We start from the raw sequence: 18,035 nt of genomic DNA on the forward strand, positions 1-18,035 counted from the left end.
AAAGGAGGGGCCCTAGTATTACCCCCATTGCACATTTGGGGAAGTGGAGGCACAGGGAACTTAAGCATCTTGGTGAGGATCACAAACCTCGAAAGCGATGGGGCTCCTACCTGAACCCTGACAACCTAACTTTATCCAGAAACTGGGCTCTTGGCTGCTATGCCATGCTGTCTTCAGGCTTCCTGTGGGACCTCACGTGTGCTAAGCACTCCAGAAATGTCAGCTGAAATCATCATTCGTACCAGACCTCTCCAGGCAAATTTCACTTCTGAGTGTTAAGACTGTATTTTCACCTGCCCCCCCCAGGTACGTCCATCTAGATCGCCCCTCAAGCACCTCACATTCCAAGACTGGGCTCCTGATGTAAAGCCCCAAATATCCCCCCCCCCCCCCCCCCCCACAACTTAACTTAGTTGCACTGTGTTTGCTATGGTTTGAATGTTTGTGTCTCCCCCAAATTCATATGTTGGGATCTTAACCCCCAAGGTGTTGGCAGTAGGAGGTGGGGTCTTCGGGAGTGATGAGGTCATGAGGGTGAAGCCTCATGAGTGGGGTTAGTGTCCCTGTAAAAAGGACCCCAGAGAACCCCCTTGCCCTTTTCACCACGCGAAGACTCAGTGAGAAGATGATTGTCTACCACAAAGTGGGTTTTCCCCAGACCCTGAATCTGCCGGTGCCACGGTCTTGAACTTCCCGGACAATAGAACCACGAGAAATACATTTCCGTTATTTCTAAGCCCCGCCCGCTGTTCTTCCCCATCCCCCAAGTCGTCACCCCAAGAGTAAAGCTTTCTCCTCCCTCAGATAGCAGGCATCAAACCCCATGGCTTCTACTTCCTGAAGGGCTCTTGAACCCAGCGCCTTCTCTCTGTCTCTCCTGCTCCTGCAAAGTCCCCAGACAGCGGTCATGTTCCGTCAAGGATGTCCTGGCCTCCAGGCTCTCCCTGTCCCATCCACAGGGCTGCTGATCGGGCCTCTCTTGGTGCTTGCTTTTAAGCATTCATTTAAATATTACTGAGTCCGCACGGTGTGTGGTCTGCAGGGCTAGGGGATAAGCGCGAGCAGCTCATGAGACAGGCCTGGCCCCTGCCTTCGTGGGGCTGGCCGTCTGCTAAGGAGACCGACAGGAAGGGAATAAACCAGAGACAAGCATGGAACTCTTGCTTGTGATTGTGGCTCCAAAGGAGGAGGACCAAGGTTGCCATAAGGAATAACTGGGGCAAGGTGACTTCTGGTCAGAAGGCCAGGGGAGGCTCTTCTGAGAAGACGACACAGAAACAGACCTGCAGGAAGAGTGGGATGTAGACATGAGGGGAGCCTGGGGCAGTGGCAGCTCATCTGGGCCGAAGAGGCAGGATGCGAGAAAGAGCTAGATGTATTTAAGGAACAACTGGGCCAGAGCAGGGAGGAGTGAGGCCTGAGATGCTTGGTGAGGTGGATGGGGCAGGACCCTGCAGAGCCTCCCTTAGATTCTAAATGCAAATGGAAGCCACTGGAGAGATTAAAGTGGGGGCAAGTGGCATCCTTTAATTCACAATTCTCCATCACTTCCAAATGCAAACCACAGTCCATACCACGGCCTTCCCCTCAAAGCTCATTCTTTATCACTCTCGTTCTCCTTTGATCCGCTCCAGCTACACTAAGCTTTTCAGGGCTTCTAGCACGGTCCAGGCTTCCTTCCACCTCAGGACCTTTGCACTTTCTCTTCTCTCTGCCTGGATGCTCCCCCCACCCCCAGGTATCTGCATGGCTTGCTTCTTTGTGCCATAAAGGATGTTGTACAATGCAAGGAGCCGATACGGACTGATATTCTGGAATGTTAATGGGCCTCCTTGGATCAGGACTTGGATATTAATAGAAAATATTTGGGGGTGGTTCAAGACAATGGTTGAACTGTAAAGTGAGCCGTAATAGCCGGACACCCACGTCTGGAACATTCAGGTTAGAACCAAGTCATTCCCTGAGCACTGGCGCATTCAAATGCTGTGGAGAACCCTTTGTCCTGGGCCGTGGGGTAGTTGGAGTTGGCATCCTGCCGTTGTCACCATATTTTTGATGGATAGGATCTCTGAGAAGTGAGAATGAGCAGCTAAGGACAGCTGTGAGACTCTCCATTTAAAATTTTTTACCATAGATATGTATGACTTTCATAATTAAAAATAATAATTATGTATATGCCTCCATATACATATACGTGTGTATACATTACAGATGTGTATAGATACACATACACACAAATATGCACACATTATACACATATGTACAGGTACATGGATGCACACATGCTCACACACTCACGTGCAAACAGTCAAAATTTGGGAAAACAAAAAAGAGCATCCTGGATGAAGCAATATGAGGCCATTTAAAATTATGAAATTAGGGGCGCCTGGGTGGCTCAGTTGTTAAGCGTCTGCCTTCGGCCCAGGTCATGATCCCAGGGTCCTGGGATCGAGCCCCGCACTGGGCTCCCTGCTCCACGGGAAGCCTGCTTCTCCCTCTCCCACTCCCCCTGCTTGTGTTCCCTCTCTCGCTGTGTCTCTCTTTATCAAATAAATAAATGAAATCTTTTAAAAAAATAAAATTCAATAAAATTATGAAATAAAAAATCTATATAGATGGCTGGCTTTAGAATGGATTAATTTTCAGAAGTAGCTGTTATGGACCAGATCTAGCAAACAGGCATAGAGCAAAGCACAGTGCTAGGGGCCCCCTGGTGCCCACATTTCACAGGGATTAAGAGCCTGTGTGGATGCTTCACTGGTAGCTGGCAGAGTGACGATGAGCAAGGCACTTACTCATCCATAAAATGGGAATCATACCTACTCCGCAGAGCCTTTGGAAAAACCAAATCAGATAAAAGATATAAAATACTTAGCACAGCGTCTGCTATAGAGAAAGATCACAGTAAATGTTGGCCATTATGATAATGATGATGATGATGATGATAGCATTAGCCAGTCTTCTCTTCACCATGCTAGGCCTGCGGTAATTAATTCATTAAGTTTATTTTGGGAATGTTCTATGATTTTCTTCTTTCTTTTACTTTTTGTTATTTATTATCTTCCAAACTTCTCTGAAAATGTTACCTTCTAGGGGTGCCTGGGTGGTTCAGTCGGTTAAGCATCTGCCTTAGGCTCAGGTTATGATCCCAGGGTCCTGGGATCGAGCCCCACATCAGGCTTCGTGCTCCGCAGGAAGCCTGCTTCTCCCTTTCTCTCTCTGCTTGCTCCCTCAGCTTGTGCACGCTCTCTCTCTCTCTCCGTCAAATAAATAAAATATTTTTTTATAATGTTACCTTCTAGGAAATACTTTCTCTGCTTAACGATATACTTCATTGTTAATAACATTTTATCCATCCTTCCGCCCACCCATCCATACATCCATCCGTCAGCCATCTATCCATCTATCCATTCTTCCATCCTTCCATCCATTCATCCATCTTTCCACCCATCCACCCATCCATCATCCATCCAACCATCCATTCTTTCACCATTCACTTTTTTATCCATCCATCTAATAAGTATTCCAGAACCCTACATCTATATAGAACAGTGGCAACTACCAAGAGGAACTGGACGTGATTTCTGACCTCAATAGTCAGAGATGAGACATGGGCACCAACATCTGTCACCCAACATGGAACAGCCATGCCAAGTAGTATTAAGGTGCTAAAAGGGTCACCAGGGGGCCGCCTAGCCCACCTCCCCAGCTTGCTGGTTCTCTTGAGCCACAAATGTCACAGCGGAGCCATGAGAAGAGAATGGCGCCCAACCAACCACGGTTCATAGCCCACCTCTCCCATTTATCTACTGGGTGGCCTTGGGAAGATCATTTGACCTCTCTGATCTCCAGTTTTCACGTTCTCATCTGTTAAGTGGAGATAAAAATCCAACTATGGAAGCTATTGTGGGTATTAGAGGAGCTCATGGGTGTAGTGTGGCTTCAAAATACTGAGTCCTTCCACTCCTTGGCAGTAGATAATGACTCCATATGTGAAACAAAACCTCCGTGTGAGACCCCCCTACATACACACAAGCATCCCTTCTATTACGTACTCAGGCCGCCTTTGGAGGGAAGAGTGACAGGATCTCAGAAAGATGTCTGAATCTCAGCTTTTTCCTCCGTGAAACAGGCAGGGTGAGCCTTACCTTAGAGGGATGGTGCAAAGAGTCATGGGACCATGAAGATAGTAACTGACTACCAGGAACTTAATAAGCAATTTGTCCAGGCCAGTTCTCTTTTCTTCCAACTCTTTCCCCCAAACTTGGGGTACAGACAGCCTTCCATAGCTTTACATAGCTCATGCAGCCTGAAGCCACCCAGAGGTGGCTTCGCCCACCTCTTTGAGTTTCTTAACAGAAAAAGGAATCTGCCCCCATGATCCCCTTCCCCACTTTCTTTGGCCTTTCTTTCCCAGAGCTCCAGAGTACTGTCCAGTATGGCAGCTACCAGCCATTTGTGGCTCTTAGGCACTTGAAATGTGGTGAGTTCTCATTGCCCCATGTTGTAAGTGTAAAACACTTACTGGGCTCTGAAGATGAAGTATGAAAAAGAAAAGCATATAAATATCTCATTAAATTTTTTGGTGTTGATCATATGCTAAATGACAATATTTTGGATATCATGGTTCAACAAAAATATAATATAAATAAACTGCACCTGTTCTTCCATTTTTTTTAAATATGGCTACTATAAAACTTACAGTGATATGGCTCATGTTATATTTCCTACAGAGGACAGGGCTGCTCTAAACCCTCCTTCTTTGCGGTGGGGGCCCCTGGGTCCCACTTCTCACTCCCCTCCCAAGTTTCTAGGTTGAGGTGTACCTTTGAGAGAGTTCTTCTTGGCCCTAGCTGTCTCCACGAGCCCTCTTTAAGGTTGTGCTCCCCAAATCTCTGGATTATTTGAGGACAGGCCCGACCGTTTTGGCCCCAACCTGTCTGTAGGAAGACACTGCCACTCCCCAAAGAAGGGTTTTCTGTGAGTGGTTACAATCAGGGTAGTTTGGTTGGGATAGCCCCATAGTTAATGATGCCCCAAGATGAGCTTATGCATATCCATGAGGCCCGTAAAATCCAATCATGTGTATATTAATAGGATCTTGCAGGGGCTGGGGTCATGAGCAGGAATATTAATGAACAGAGGAGAAAGTGCTCCTGGATATGCAGCTACAAGGAAGTGGACAGGTTTTCGGTGAATAGTGTGAGATCAAGAGCCCTAGAACTTTCTAGTGGGAAGGAGCGCGTGGGTGAATCGAAACCACCAGCTCTCTGAGACACATCATCTCATTTTTCCTCATTTTTAAATTCTGTTGTTCTACCACTCCGAAAATTTTGTAAGAAGTCCACAGCCCTGTCTTGGTATCTTTCAGGACTGACACCATAGAGATTTACCAAATATTACCGTTGATCACACGTAGGACCCCTTGGTTTTAAGGATGAGGAAATGGAGGCACAGATGTGCTCAGCGACTTGCCAAAACCATACAGCAAACAGGTGGGGAAAATGGAACTTGGAGCAGCTGAGCCTGGGGTCTCATTTTCCAGTCACTTTGGTGCCAGGTTCTCATCTCACAGGTTTGGGGGTTTTCTGGATAAGAGGTTTACGGTCTCCGTTTTCTGACATGGTGGTCTCCTTCCCATCTTCCAGTTCCTGTCTGTCTCTGCCTTTCCTTCTTTCTCTATGTCATGGAGATCCACTCTCTCTCAGACTCTCCTGTACCATCTTTCTTCTCCCCCTCTCTTTTGCTCTCCGGGTCGTCTCCTTTTCCCTCCTCTTCATCTCTCTCTGTCTCTGGATTTTGTTCAGTCTCTGTGTGTCATTCTGACTTGAATGTCTCACTGTATATATATGTACACTCATGTGCATGGATATATACATGTGTGTGTATCCATAAATACGTGCATTTGGCTCTGCCTTTCTCTCTTAGTCCATCAGCCTGCCTCTTTCTCTCTCAACCATGCCTTATTTTATTTGTTTTTTTAAGATTTTATTCTTGAGTCATCTCTATGCCCAACATGGGTCTCAAAACCACAACCCCGAGATCAAGAGCCATGTGCTCTACCAACAGAGCCAGCCAGGCACCCCCAAGCTCTCCTTATTTTAAAATAGGAATGTATATTGGAATCACTGGAGAGATTTTACGAATAAAGACTCCCAGGCTCCAGCGTAGACCTATTGGCATTTGTAATTTTTTAACAGCTTTATTGCGATATAACTGGACATGTTTACTGCCTGATGACAAGTTTGGAGATATGCATATACCTGTGAAACCATAACCACAATCAAGGTAACAACATGTCCATCACCTCCAAAAGCTCCCTCCTGTCCCTTTGTGTTTGTGTGCAATGTGTTTGCTTTGTGTGCAAGAACACTCAATGTGAGAGCTCCCCTCTTAACGAACTATTAAGTGCACAGTACAGTGTTGTCAGCTACAGACACTAGGTTAGCTAGAGACAGCACATCTCCAGAACGTACTCATCTTGCTCAACTTTATACACACTGAACGACAACTTTAGAGACCTCATCTCTGCATTGGAATCACTGATCGAAAGGGAGCCCCGAGTCATCTTGGGGCGTCTTCCAGCACCACTCTCTCTCACACACACAGAGTGAGTTGCCGTCCTCTTTGCTAGGACCCCAGCAGGGCTCTCTACTTCAAAAAGCCTTTGCTGGTACTATCCATTCCTGCTTAGGGTGGCACCTTCATGAGGACGAGGCTGGCTCTCTTTTCCTCAAGCTTCCTATATACCGAGAGATTAACAAGGCTTAACACCAGGAATCGTGGGCTTGACACCCTGGTGTCAATGGTGGGTGCCACTGGCACATCTAAGGCAAGACAGAGCACAGCGGGACCCCAGGGAGGTGGGGGCAGAGAGCCTTCCCTGAAAAGTTTCCTGCCTCCTTCTGTGGTGAAGAATTTTCCTAAATCTCTCCCCTTAGGAGGTACAAAGGCAAAGATAGTGAGCTGGCACTTAGCCAGCCCTTCACCCACTGGAACTCATTTAATTCCCCCAACAAGCCCTGTCAGGCAGACACTATTATCCCTATCTTAGAGAAGAGGAAGTTAGGGACCAGGCTCACACAGCTGGTAACGGACAGAGCTATGAGCCTAGACACCCAACCTCGGTTCCGGTACACTCTCCCGTCTGCCTGACCAGGCATGAGAGGATGGATGCTCTGAGGTTAAGGTGGGGGCAGGGGGGATAGGTGTTCGCAGTGCCTAGGACTGACTTGGCATTAATACCTAACATACTCGAGGAATTCATGCAAATCGTAAGGAAAAAGGCAAAGAACCCGGTAAAAACATAGGCAAAGGGAATGAACAGGAGATGGATGCTGAATGGCTTATTTAGCAAGAGAGGAAGAAATGCTCAATCGCATTGGTGTTCAGATAAATGCAAATTTAAGTAAAAGCGAGGAGTCATCCGGTAGAGCTAGATACCTAAAATTTGATCTTGGTCTTGTTATTTGACTGAAATCTGTATTCAGCTTGGACCTTGGCCTTTGGCCAGGCAGTCCAACTGCCTCAGCCGGTATCTTCCCTGGAATCCTCAAATGCTTGTTGGACCAATTAGGTTTTTTTCTTTTCATTTTTCCAAAAAAAAGACATACAAATGGCCAACTTGATCAATGGTTTTTGCGATCATATCAGCTGTTTTCATCGTCAATATGCACTGAATGCACTTTAATATACAAAACATGCTAACAAGGCATGGTTTCAGATTCATTTATCATGTTAATATTTGCCTTTAAACGTGAGTATGCATTCTAGACATAAGGAGCAAGCAAATCTCATGTATTTTATATGTAGAGATTACGTCAGTGAGACTATATGTCTAATTTGTTGCAAAAGCAAAATGCGATCATAACCAATGTTATTGTTACAAAATAGCTTTGGAAGAACCATTAATTTTATATAGAAATCAGTTGTTAAAAACTTTTAAACAGGCATAATACAGAAGGAAGGAATTTATTTACGTGAAGATTAAGAAAGTTAATTAGATAGTTAAGTTTCAGAAGAACGTTATATCTCTTTAGGGTAAAATATTGGGATGATTTAAATGATTATAAACAAGGCAGAATAGTAGGGATTAAGTGTTGATGCATATCTACATCTACATAATTGCTTGGTGTTCCACATTCATACTATTTTTAAAATTTTTATTGTTATGTTAATCACCATACATTACATCATTAGTTTATGATGTAGTGCTCCATGATTCATTGTTTGTGCATAACACCCAGGGCTCCACGCAGAACGTGCCCTCTTTAATACCCATCACCAGGCTAACCCATCCCCCCACCCCCTCCCCTCTAGAACCCTCAGGTTGTTTTTCAGAGTCCATCGTCTCTCATGGTTCGTCTCCCCCTCTGACTTACTCCCCTTCCTTCTTCCTCTCCTGCTATCTTCTTCTTTTTCTTTTTTCTTAAAATATGTTGCGTTATTTGTTTCAGAAGTACAGATCTGTGATTCAACAGTCTTGCACAATTCACAGCGCTCACCGTAGCACATACCCTCCCCGATGTCTATCACCCAGCCACCCCATCCCTCCCACCCCCAACCACTCCAGCAACACTCAGTTTGTTCCTGAGATTAAGAATTCCTCATATCAGTGAGGTCATGTGATACATCCACATTCATACTATTAAGCAAAATCTTTAGGAATCGTATTTCTTCCCTATAGGCCACCCATCTTCCAAAAACTCCTGTTTCAGAACCCTTCCAATAGTATGAGCATTAATTAAAAGCATGACAGTTTTAGTACTCTTACTGTTAACCGTGTGAAACCGTCTTTCGTTCTAGATCTAATAAAAAATATTAATCTTTTAATGAGATACCCTCAAACATTTTGTTCTCACCAATCAAACCTCAAAGCATCAGGTTTTACAAGACATTTTGAGAAAAACATTCTTTCGGGTCTATGGAGGCTAAGAATTCAGACAAGTTTTTAAATTATTGCTGTAGATGGCCAACAAATTTTGGTAGTTGAAGATTTGGCGGGCAGGGAGGGGAGAGGACGGAAGATGAAGGGGAAGAAGAAAGAGCAAGAGGGAAGGCGGAGGGGAAGGGAGGATATAAAAAGGAGCGGAGGGAGGAGCGATAGGAAAAGCAGGAGGAGGGAGGGGGAGCTGAGAAGGAGGGAGGGGGAGCTGAGAAGGAGAAGGGGCATTACAAGAAGGAAAGGGAGGAGAGAAGGAGGAGCCTGGGGAGAAACAGGGGGAGGAGGAGGGAGGAAGGAAGTTAAGGAGGAGGGAGGAGGGGACAGGGAGGAGACATCGGTGTTGGCTATAAAATCCCTGAGGATCAACTGGTCAACCAGCAGTTCCTGAGAGGAGGAACATGGCCTTGCATGTGGGGCTCCTGTTGCTCTGGGTCTGCCGATTTCACCGTGTGGTCGGTGCTGACTATGAGGGTGAGTCGCAGTGTGACCGTGTCGGGGGTGTGACATTTAAAAACCGAGTCTTGGGCACCTGGGTGGCTCAGTCGGTTAAGCGACTGCCTTCGGCTCAGGTCATGATCCTGGAGTCCCGGGATCGAGTCCCTCATCGGGCTCCCTGCTCAGCGGGGAGTCTGCTTCTCCCTCTGACCCTACCCCCTCTCATGAGCTCTCTCTCTCATTCTTTCTCTCAAATAAATAAATAAAATCTTTAAAAAAATAAATAAAAAAGTAAAAACAGAGTCTTGCACATCTTCTGCCATATATAATACGACTTGAGATGCCATGGAGGGTAAGAGCCATCCTAATTTCATGTACCTTAAGAGAGAAAAGGATACTCTCTCTATTTTTCAAGTATTTCCATTTAATAGACACGAGCCACTGGTGGGCTTTAAAAACACACAAAAAAATTAAGAAGTTTTGACTAATAAAAATGAAAGAATAAGAATGCAAGTTGGAAAATCTTGTTGACAGAGTCGTGTTACTTGATAACTGTGTATCTCCCTTCTCCCCCCTACCATATTTTAAATGCTTTATTCGAGTCTCTGAAGATGGAACTGAGTTTTGGCAAGTCTGGTTTATTCCTTTACCAAAATCATGTGGCCTTCAACAATTGTAAATGACAATACAAGAAGGGAATTTCATCACAGAGTCATTTCCAACACATTTGATGGGGAATCACACATAGCTGTGAAAAGTTATGTTGCGAAATTTTTGCAAAACGATGGTCTTTCATGTCCTATGCGTAAGTATTCTTCAGGACATGTCTGCATTGAAAAGTAAATCAAACACAGTGTGGACAAACATCTTTTCTAAAAAAATGTCCTCAGTGTGACTATGACCGCTGCGTTCTTATCTGTTAGAATATTCATTTTATGTTTATGGAAAAATAACATTTTTGTCTCAGACATCAATTCCTTCATGAGATATCACTTTTGTACATACGTAAAAAAGAAAATATAAGGGCAAGAAGCTGGTTAAGATGGTCCTAAGATTTCTCCACTTTTAGTGGCTGGCCTCCTGAATTACTGAGGTCACATTTTCCCATGTGACACAATCTTGATGCTGCCCAGAGTCTTGGTGAATGAAAACCCACCGGTCCCAGGCATGGTCTCTCCACTTACGTGGTGCTCAGCCTACTTCTGAGTCTTTGGAAATGTTGCTTATTCACTCTGTCCATCTCCCCACACAAGTCTCTGCTTCCCGGAGGTGAAGAGAGCCCCGTTGTCATCCCTGGGGCTTTCTTTTGAGCCACTGACATGCATCCCACATGGCTACTGTCATGGTGCAGGCATGAATGACCACGTTCCCAGGCAACCCAGCCTGCAGGCAATAAGATGCCATCGACAATAAGGTGCATTCTGATCCCGGAGACAGAACATGAAAAGCATTGCATTTTAACATTTTAGAAGCAAAGAGATGGGAGGTTTGGATCCTGCCAGGTGCATGTAATGTAGAGATTAAGTGGCAAGAGTGCCTCCACTCATGAGTCCACCAGCTGGTGGGAAGACGAAGAGGAGACAGATGAGCCATGCGAGCTCAACCACCTACATGCCTCGCATGAGACTGGAGGTGATTGACCTGGCAAGACATCACAGAGAGCCTGGTTGAGTGATCTTGTTCCAGTACTAGACATCGGCCGTGTGCGAAGTGTAATTCCTCCATGGTTACAAGCCGTTGGGGCACACTCAGGGATGACATGACAATGGGGTCCCTTGCAGGGAGGACCGTCCAGGCAGGCAGGCTCTGACATGCAGCATGAACCCAAAATTCTGGAGTTGTCACCTGCTGCCTTAATCATTTGAGGCTCCTGGGGGATAAACCGCCCATCGGCTGATAGCTAAATTTCAGCAAAGGTTGGTGCTAAAATATGAATCTTGCATTGCAAGAGGCTTCATTATTTTATGGGGCAGAGAGCTAGGGGAATGATAGCCCGGCGCTCCCGGAGGTCCCCACTGGCCGAGAGCTGGCCACCTCTGTCCCACTTCCCTCCAGCAGGGGCTCTGAAGCCCAGCCCCCACTTGACCTCTCTGACTCCAACCCGAACTTCATCCATATTGTCGCCTACGGCAAGAATTCCTTCTCTTTTGATACAATTTAATTTTATTTACTTAATGAATGTATTTCTCTGTAATAAATTTCCACGGCACGCATATACCGCATTCTCCTTATCCATCCATCCGGGGATGGACATTCAGGTTGTTCCCACATCTTGGCTATTAGGATTCATACTACAGTGAGCATGGGAGTAGATATCTCTTCAAGATTCTGATCTCAAGACTTTTGGGTAAATACCCAGAAGTGGGATTGCCGGATCACATGGTAGTTCTATTTTTAATTTTTTGAGCAACCTCCGTGCTGTTTTCCATAGCAGTTGCACTCTTTTATATCCCCAGCATGAGCGCTCTGTAATTCTTTGCTGTTATGATTAGGTCAGGTTTTCTTTTAAAAACCTTTAACCCATTGTATTATGGAAACATTCCCACATACTCAGAAGAATTGTCTATGCGCCACCCCCATGGATGGCAGACAGAAAGCCTAGTGTTAAGCAGAATAGTATGCTAAGTACTTGATATGCACAATACATAGGTTCCTCATAACAATCCCATGAGGTAGGTACAGTTATTGCCTTCGTTTTGTAGAAGAGGGTCTGAAGCACAGAGGGGTTGGGTCATGGACCCAAAGTCACACAGCTAGCTAGGGACAACTGAGCTAAAGATTCTGAGAAAGCGTTATTTCTTTAGCCACATCTCTGCACTGTCCGTTTATATTCTGAATGTGTCCTCCCACTGGAATCCTATAAGTGTGAACAAGTAAGTCATTTCTAAATGCCTTCTTTACGTCGTATTTCCCGCTCCGGGAAAAATAAAAGTTTCATGTTTGGTACCGGTTGCCAGTTCAACATTTACAGGCAAAAACACACGCGTTGAGATCCTGTCTCTCTTCCAGTCTCAGAGAAGAGCGGTTGAAGATCTGTGAACAATGGACAGTCCATTTATTATGAAATGCCTTAGCGCTTTCTGGGAGATTTCTTGTCATTTCAATACTTGCAAGATACTAGAGTCTCCTAAACTTGAATTCCAGAGCCATTTTTAGTAGATGTCAGTTCTTTATTTGTGAAAATCAATTGCGAACTTGAATGAGCCTTCCATCTCATTGGAGAGGAAATAATAATGATTACTGTAAGGAGACAAATCCTTTATCATTGAAATAAAATAGTTACCACGTGGTACATGGCGCCCCGGAAAATACAGTTAAAGCAAAAGGAAAAATCACAAATCACCCACAATTACATTACTGAAAATAAGCACCACTGAAATTGTGAGGCAACTCCTTAAAATATTATCCTTGCTGGATTATAATTTAGTAAAATATTTGTATTTTATTCTAGTCTAAAGGCTAAATCTAGTGAAATAAATATTTGCTAAAAATTGTGTCTTTCGGGGCACCTGGCTGGCTCAGTCGGCAGATCATGCAACTCTTGATCTCCGGGTTGTAAGTTCAAGTCCCATGTTGGGTGTACAGATTACTTAAACAAATAAAATAAAATAAAATAAAATAAAATTGTGTTTTTCAGATGATGATCCACCAGCTGTAGGTGAGTTGATAAAAACTCTTTTATTAGAGTTGCTTTTTCAGTTTGGCAATTAAATGTAGAGTCGTTAAATATTATGCTTTTTTTCTAGTAAGAAATCATATTTTTCATGAGAAACTACTATTTAATGCCCTTGTATATAAGTTAAAGTACAATCTATGTTAAATATAATTAAGGAAAAAGGAGAGGAAAGCAATTATAATATTACTTTCAGTTTTACTGTTAATATTTTTGCATGCTCAAATATATCATCCCATACAACTTCATAATATGATTTTCTTTTTTTGCAAAAACAGAGTCTTATAGAACATAATGAAATAGAAAATGAAGATGAAGTGCAAGTGTTTCCATATCTATTTATATGTTCCTCTTTGTTAATGTCTGCAGTATTATAAAGCTATATATTTATGGGGTGCCTGGGGGGATCAGTGGGTTGAACACCTGACTCTTGATTTCAGCTCAGGTCGTGATCTCAGTGTTGTGGGATTGAGCACCACCTCAGGCTCTGCACTCAGCGTGGAGTCTGCTTGTCCCTCTCCCTCTGCTCTTCCCCCCACTCCCGCTCTCTCTCTCAGTCTCTCTTTCAATTTTTTTAAGCTATATATTTTATTTTTAAATTCCCTTACTGATTGGTATTTTGGGATTGATATCTATTTGGAGAACTATTATCAGCCATGCTGAAATGAACATTCTTAACCTGAATGTCATTCCATCTGTCCAAAGCATAGATGTGTCTATTGTGACCAATACTAGTTAACATTGGGGGGTAGGGTGGAGGGGTCCTGATGCATGCGATATTTGCAAAAAGGAAATAATCCATTAACCGGAGAAAATAAGAAGTACAATTATTGTATGATTCATACTTTAAAACCCCTAGGAAAACTAGTAAAGATTACTAGCTTCAATAAAAGAATCTGGCTTTGTGGCTGGATATAAGATAAATATATAACGGTCAGCTGTTTTTCCCTATACTGGTAAGAACCCACGAGACACTGATAGAAAAGAAAATCATTCTATTTTACATCAATGACAAAAAACACTTTGGGGTTAAATCAGCAAGAAATGTCCAGGACTTAAATAAGTAAATGATAAAATCATATTGAAGAACATAAAGCAAATTCTAAATAATAGATCATGCCGTGTTCTTGTTTGGAAGACATAAGAATAGTGAAATAAACATCAGCTTCAAATTTTCTTTTTCAGAAACTATAATTCACTTTCCAGAAGTCAAAGGTAAGTTCATCAGGAAACTTTTGTGAGTAAAGTATATTTTCTGTTAATTTTGAAAAAATGGGGAGATCAGTAGGGTTTTTCCTGATAAATTTTTTTTCTCTTTTCACAAATTTGATAAAAGCAATTTGTAAACAGGTAAAGAAAAACAAGAAATAGAGTTACCCTGAACTTTACTGGCACTATTCTTTAATTTCTGCCAATATAAGAGAAAATACCTGACTTTAAAATTCACATAGGAAAAATGTACAATAGTAATTAGGAATCTTATGGGGAAAAAAATGCTAGGGAAACACCCTGTATTATCAGATATTTAAACAAACCGCAATTATAATAATATAAATAGCATGGTATCAGCCAAGAATGCATCAAATAATAATAAATAATCTTTTCTGATGCTTGCTGGCTTCAGACTCTGCTCATTCTACTCTGCACCATCTATTTTAAAGCAAGACAGGAATCATTTGTTTTAAAGGCAAACATTTTAAAATTGTATAAATAAATCCAGGTAAAACAGCACATTGGTAGGAAGGATGAATTGCTATTGTCCTTTGAGGAAGCAATACCCAACAATGTTAACAATTCATATGTGCTTTAATCTAATAATCTTACTTTTGGGGTTCCATTCTGTAGAAATAAATGCTTCGGTACATAAGGATTTACATATATGGAAAGTTTGCTTCGGCTTTATATAGAGGGAAAACAATCTGAATAAGGGAAATACTGAGTAAATTTGGCAAAATCCATATCACAGAATATGAATTGGCATTAGAAAGGAGTTAGAGCTATAAAGGTGAAAAGGATACATTAGATAACTTTTTTGGCTTAAGTGGGTGGATAGAGATGTCCTTCATTGAGGAAGAGACTGATGAGTTCAATTCTAGAGAAAATTCTGAACTCTGTCTTAAATGGAGGCCAGGAGAGGGGAAAGAAAGATACATTGGGAAGGATTTTTGTGATAGGCTAAGTTAGAAACAAGTTATGGATATAAAGTATGATTCATTTTAGGAGGGAGCAAAAACTCTGTGCATGCGTGCCCATAAATAATATGTACGGCTCTCTGTATGTTGTATGGATATGTATACATAATGTCCATATACGCATGGAGAAAATGGATGGATACAAACCAGGTTATATACATTGTGTGTGTGTGTGTGAGAGAGAAGGTGAAGAAAAGAGATGCAGGGGAAATTGTTTAATAGATAAGTCTCACATTTATGTTTCTAAGCTTAGGATAGGTTTCTGGAACTGGGGGCCAAATGCTAAGCAAAATATCAAGAGTGTTTATATCATGGAGAAAAGTGGGACACAGAGTAAGGGTTGAAAACAAGAAACCCTTATTAGTAGGGGTCAAACAGCTCTGCTGTTAGGTGACCCAATAGTGTTCAGCAGAACCCCAGGCAGAGGCTCTCATTTCAGTACAACCAGGGGAGGTCAAAGGTAAGTTTGTAACATCTCAACTAAGACTACCAGAGAAAGACCAAGAATTTTTGTTTTCTCTAGATGGCAAATGTTTCTTTCCATTCCACTACAAAAATGAAATATTCTATGACTGCATCAAGTTCAGGACGAAACACAAGTGGTGTTCCCTAAATGAGACTTACCAAGGCTACTGGAAATACTGCTCTGAAGATGGTAAGTGTCTTGCCTCTGAACACCCCAGGGTGGTTGGTGATCTCTGTTCAATAAGATCTGCGAGGGGACACTGTAAAGGGACTCTGCAGTCAATTAAATTGTGAAAACGAGCTTTGTGCAGGTCTCTGACAGTGTGAAAATCACATTGCACCAAAGACATATTATGAGAGCTTCAACCACGTTACCTTGAAAAGAAAGCTTTTAGCAAAACCTCAAACCCCCACCAATATTGCAGAGCAGATGGTGCTGAATGGGATGGGGTGTGTGAGCGTGTGTGAGCGTGTGTGAGCCCACGCATGTGTGCATGAGAGAGATGGCACAGAGGAGGTACAAAATAGAAAGATGTCCTCTCCTGATTGCTTCTCTTCTCTGTAGACTTTGCAAAATGCGTGTTTCCCTTCTGGTACAGACACATGATCTACCGGGAATGTACTGAAGATGGGGATGCTTTTGGGAAAAAATGGTGTTCGCTGACCCAGCATTATAACAAGGACAAGATTTGGAAATACTGTGACTGATGGTGAGATTTTCTGGGAGGTGCAGGAAAAGGTCTAATCGTTCTCATGGGAAATAATCTCCAGTTTCTTTTGTGAAAGAAGGAGATAAGACCCTCCTTATAAGACTTTTTTTTTCCCCCTGAGATATGAGTTGAAGGTGATCCAACTGGAAATAACTTGGGGTTTTGGCCATGGATTGTGGATGATGAAGTTTTGATATGGAAACCTTCTAGTCTCAGCACTTATACTTACTAATTGGGTAAAATCAGGCCCTTTAAAAAAAAAGTCTATGGACTTTGAGTGATAATGAGGTGTCAGTGTAGGTCTTTCCATTGTAATCGAATATCCCACTCTGGTGAGGGAGGTGTTGATTTGGGGGAGGCTATACCTGTGTGGGGTTAAGGGGATACGGGAATTCTGGGTCTTCTCAATTTTGCTATAACCTGAAACTGCTGTTAAAAAATAAAGTCTATTAAAAATGCATTACCTTGGGGCACCTGGGTGGCTCAGTCAGTTAAGCGTCTGCCTTCAGCTCAAGTCATGATCTCAGGGTCCTAGAATAGAAGCCCATGTCTGGCTCCCTGCTCAGCAGGGAGTCTGCTTCTCTCTCTCCCTCTGCCCCTTCCCCTGCTTCCTCTCTCTCTCTCAGATAAATAAAATAAATAAAATGTATTTTAAATAAATAAATAAGTAAAAGAAACTACAAATCAAGTGGATTAACTAATTCAGTTTCCATGGTCATGACTTTTATTATATAAAAAGGTATTAAGGTCAAAAAGCAAGGCAGGATTTATCACGTGACCCAGAAATTTCACTCCTGGGGATGGATATACCCAAACGAATTGAAAGCAGGGACTTGGATAAATATTTCTATGCCAATGTTCTTTTCAGCATTAGTCACAGTGGCCAAAAGGGGAAAGCAAGCAAGTGTCCATCAACAGATGAGTGGATGAACAGAATGTGGTGTATCCCAACGTTGGAATATTATCCAGCCAAAGAAAGTAATGAAGTTGATACATTCCACAACATGGACGAATCTTGAAAACATTATAGTGAGGGAAATAAGCCAGACACAAAGGAACAAATACTGCATGGTCCCATTTATATGAAATATCTAGAATAGGTAAGTTCATAGAGACAGAAAGTAAGTCAGAGGTTACCAGGGACTGGCAGGAGCGGGGAAGTGGAGAGTCACTGTGTAATGGATATAGAGTTTCAGTTTGGGGTGATAAAAAGCTTTGGAAAGAGACAGTAGTCTACTTCACAGTGCACAACATTAAATATAAGTAATGCCACTGAATTGTACACTTAAAAATAGTTACAATAGTGGGGCACCTGGGTGGCTCAGTCGTTAAGCGTCTGCCTTCGGCTCAGGTCATGATCCCAAGATCCTGGGATCGAGCCCTACATCGGGCTCCCTGCTCCGCGGGAAGCCTGCTTCTCCCTTTCCTACTCCCCCTGCTTGTGTTCCCTCTCTCACTGTGTCTCTCTCTGTTAAATAAATAAAATCTTTTAAAAAATAGTTACAATAGCAAATTTTATTGTATATATATATATATCCATGATTTTTAAATATTACTAATATTTTTAAAAGGTACTATAAATAAAAAGATTTATAAAATTGAATTCTATCCTGGGA

The 18,035-nt window shown here is 42.8% G+C and overlaps 1 protein-coding gene across 1 annotated transcript; it reads left to right on the plus strand.

The window, feature by feature from the left end:
- Positions 1 to 9,342: 9,342 nt before the first annotated feature.
- Positions 9,343 to 16,417, plus strand: BSPH1 (binder of sperm protein homolog 1). Its single transcript, XM_025849438.1, has 4 exons — positions 9,343 to 9,415; positions 14,238 to 14,267; positions 15,768 to 15,899; positions 16,275 to 16,417. The coding sequence occupies exons 1-4, from the start codon at positions 9,343 to 9,345 to the stop codon at positions 16,415 to 16,417; spliced, it is 378 nt and encodes a 125-aa protein (XP_025705223.1).
- The last annotated feature ends 1,618 nt before the right edge of the window (positions 16,418 to 18,035 follow it).

Source organism: Callorhinus ursinus, unplaced genomic scaffold (genome assembly GCF_003265705.2).
Source record: "Callorhinus ursinus isolate GAN/ISIS: 27379988/994484 unplaced genomic scaffold, GSC_fseal_2.0 scaffold71, whole genome shotgun sequence".
In the NCBI taxonomy this organism is placed as follows: domain Eukaryota; kingdom Metazoa; phylum Chordata; class Mammalia; order Carnivora; family Otariidae; genus Callorhinus; species Callorhinus ursinus.

Bases quoted from the DNA above. Each gene is read 5' to 3' on its own strand.
- BSPH1 (XM_025849438.1), top strand. From the start codon at position 9,343: ATGGCCTTGCATGTGGGGCTCCTGTTGCTCTGGGTCTGCCGATTTCAC. The intron at 9,416-14,237 runs GTGAGTCGCAGT...TTTCTTTTTCAG, and splicing joins GGTCGGTGCTGACTATGAGG to AAACTATAATTCACTTTCCA. The intron at 15,900-16,274 runs GTAAGTGTCTTG...TCTTCTCTGTAG, and splicing joins GAAATACTGCTCTGAAGATG to ACTTTGCAAAATGCGTGTTT.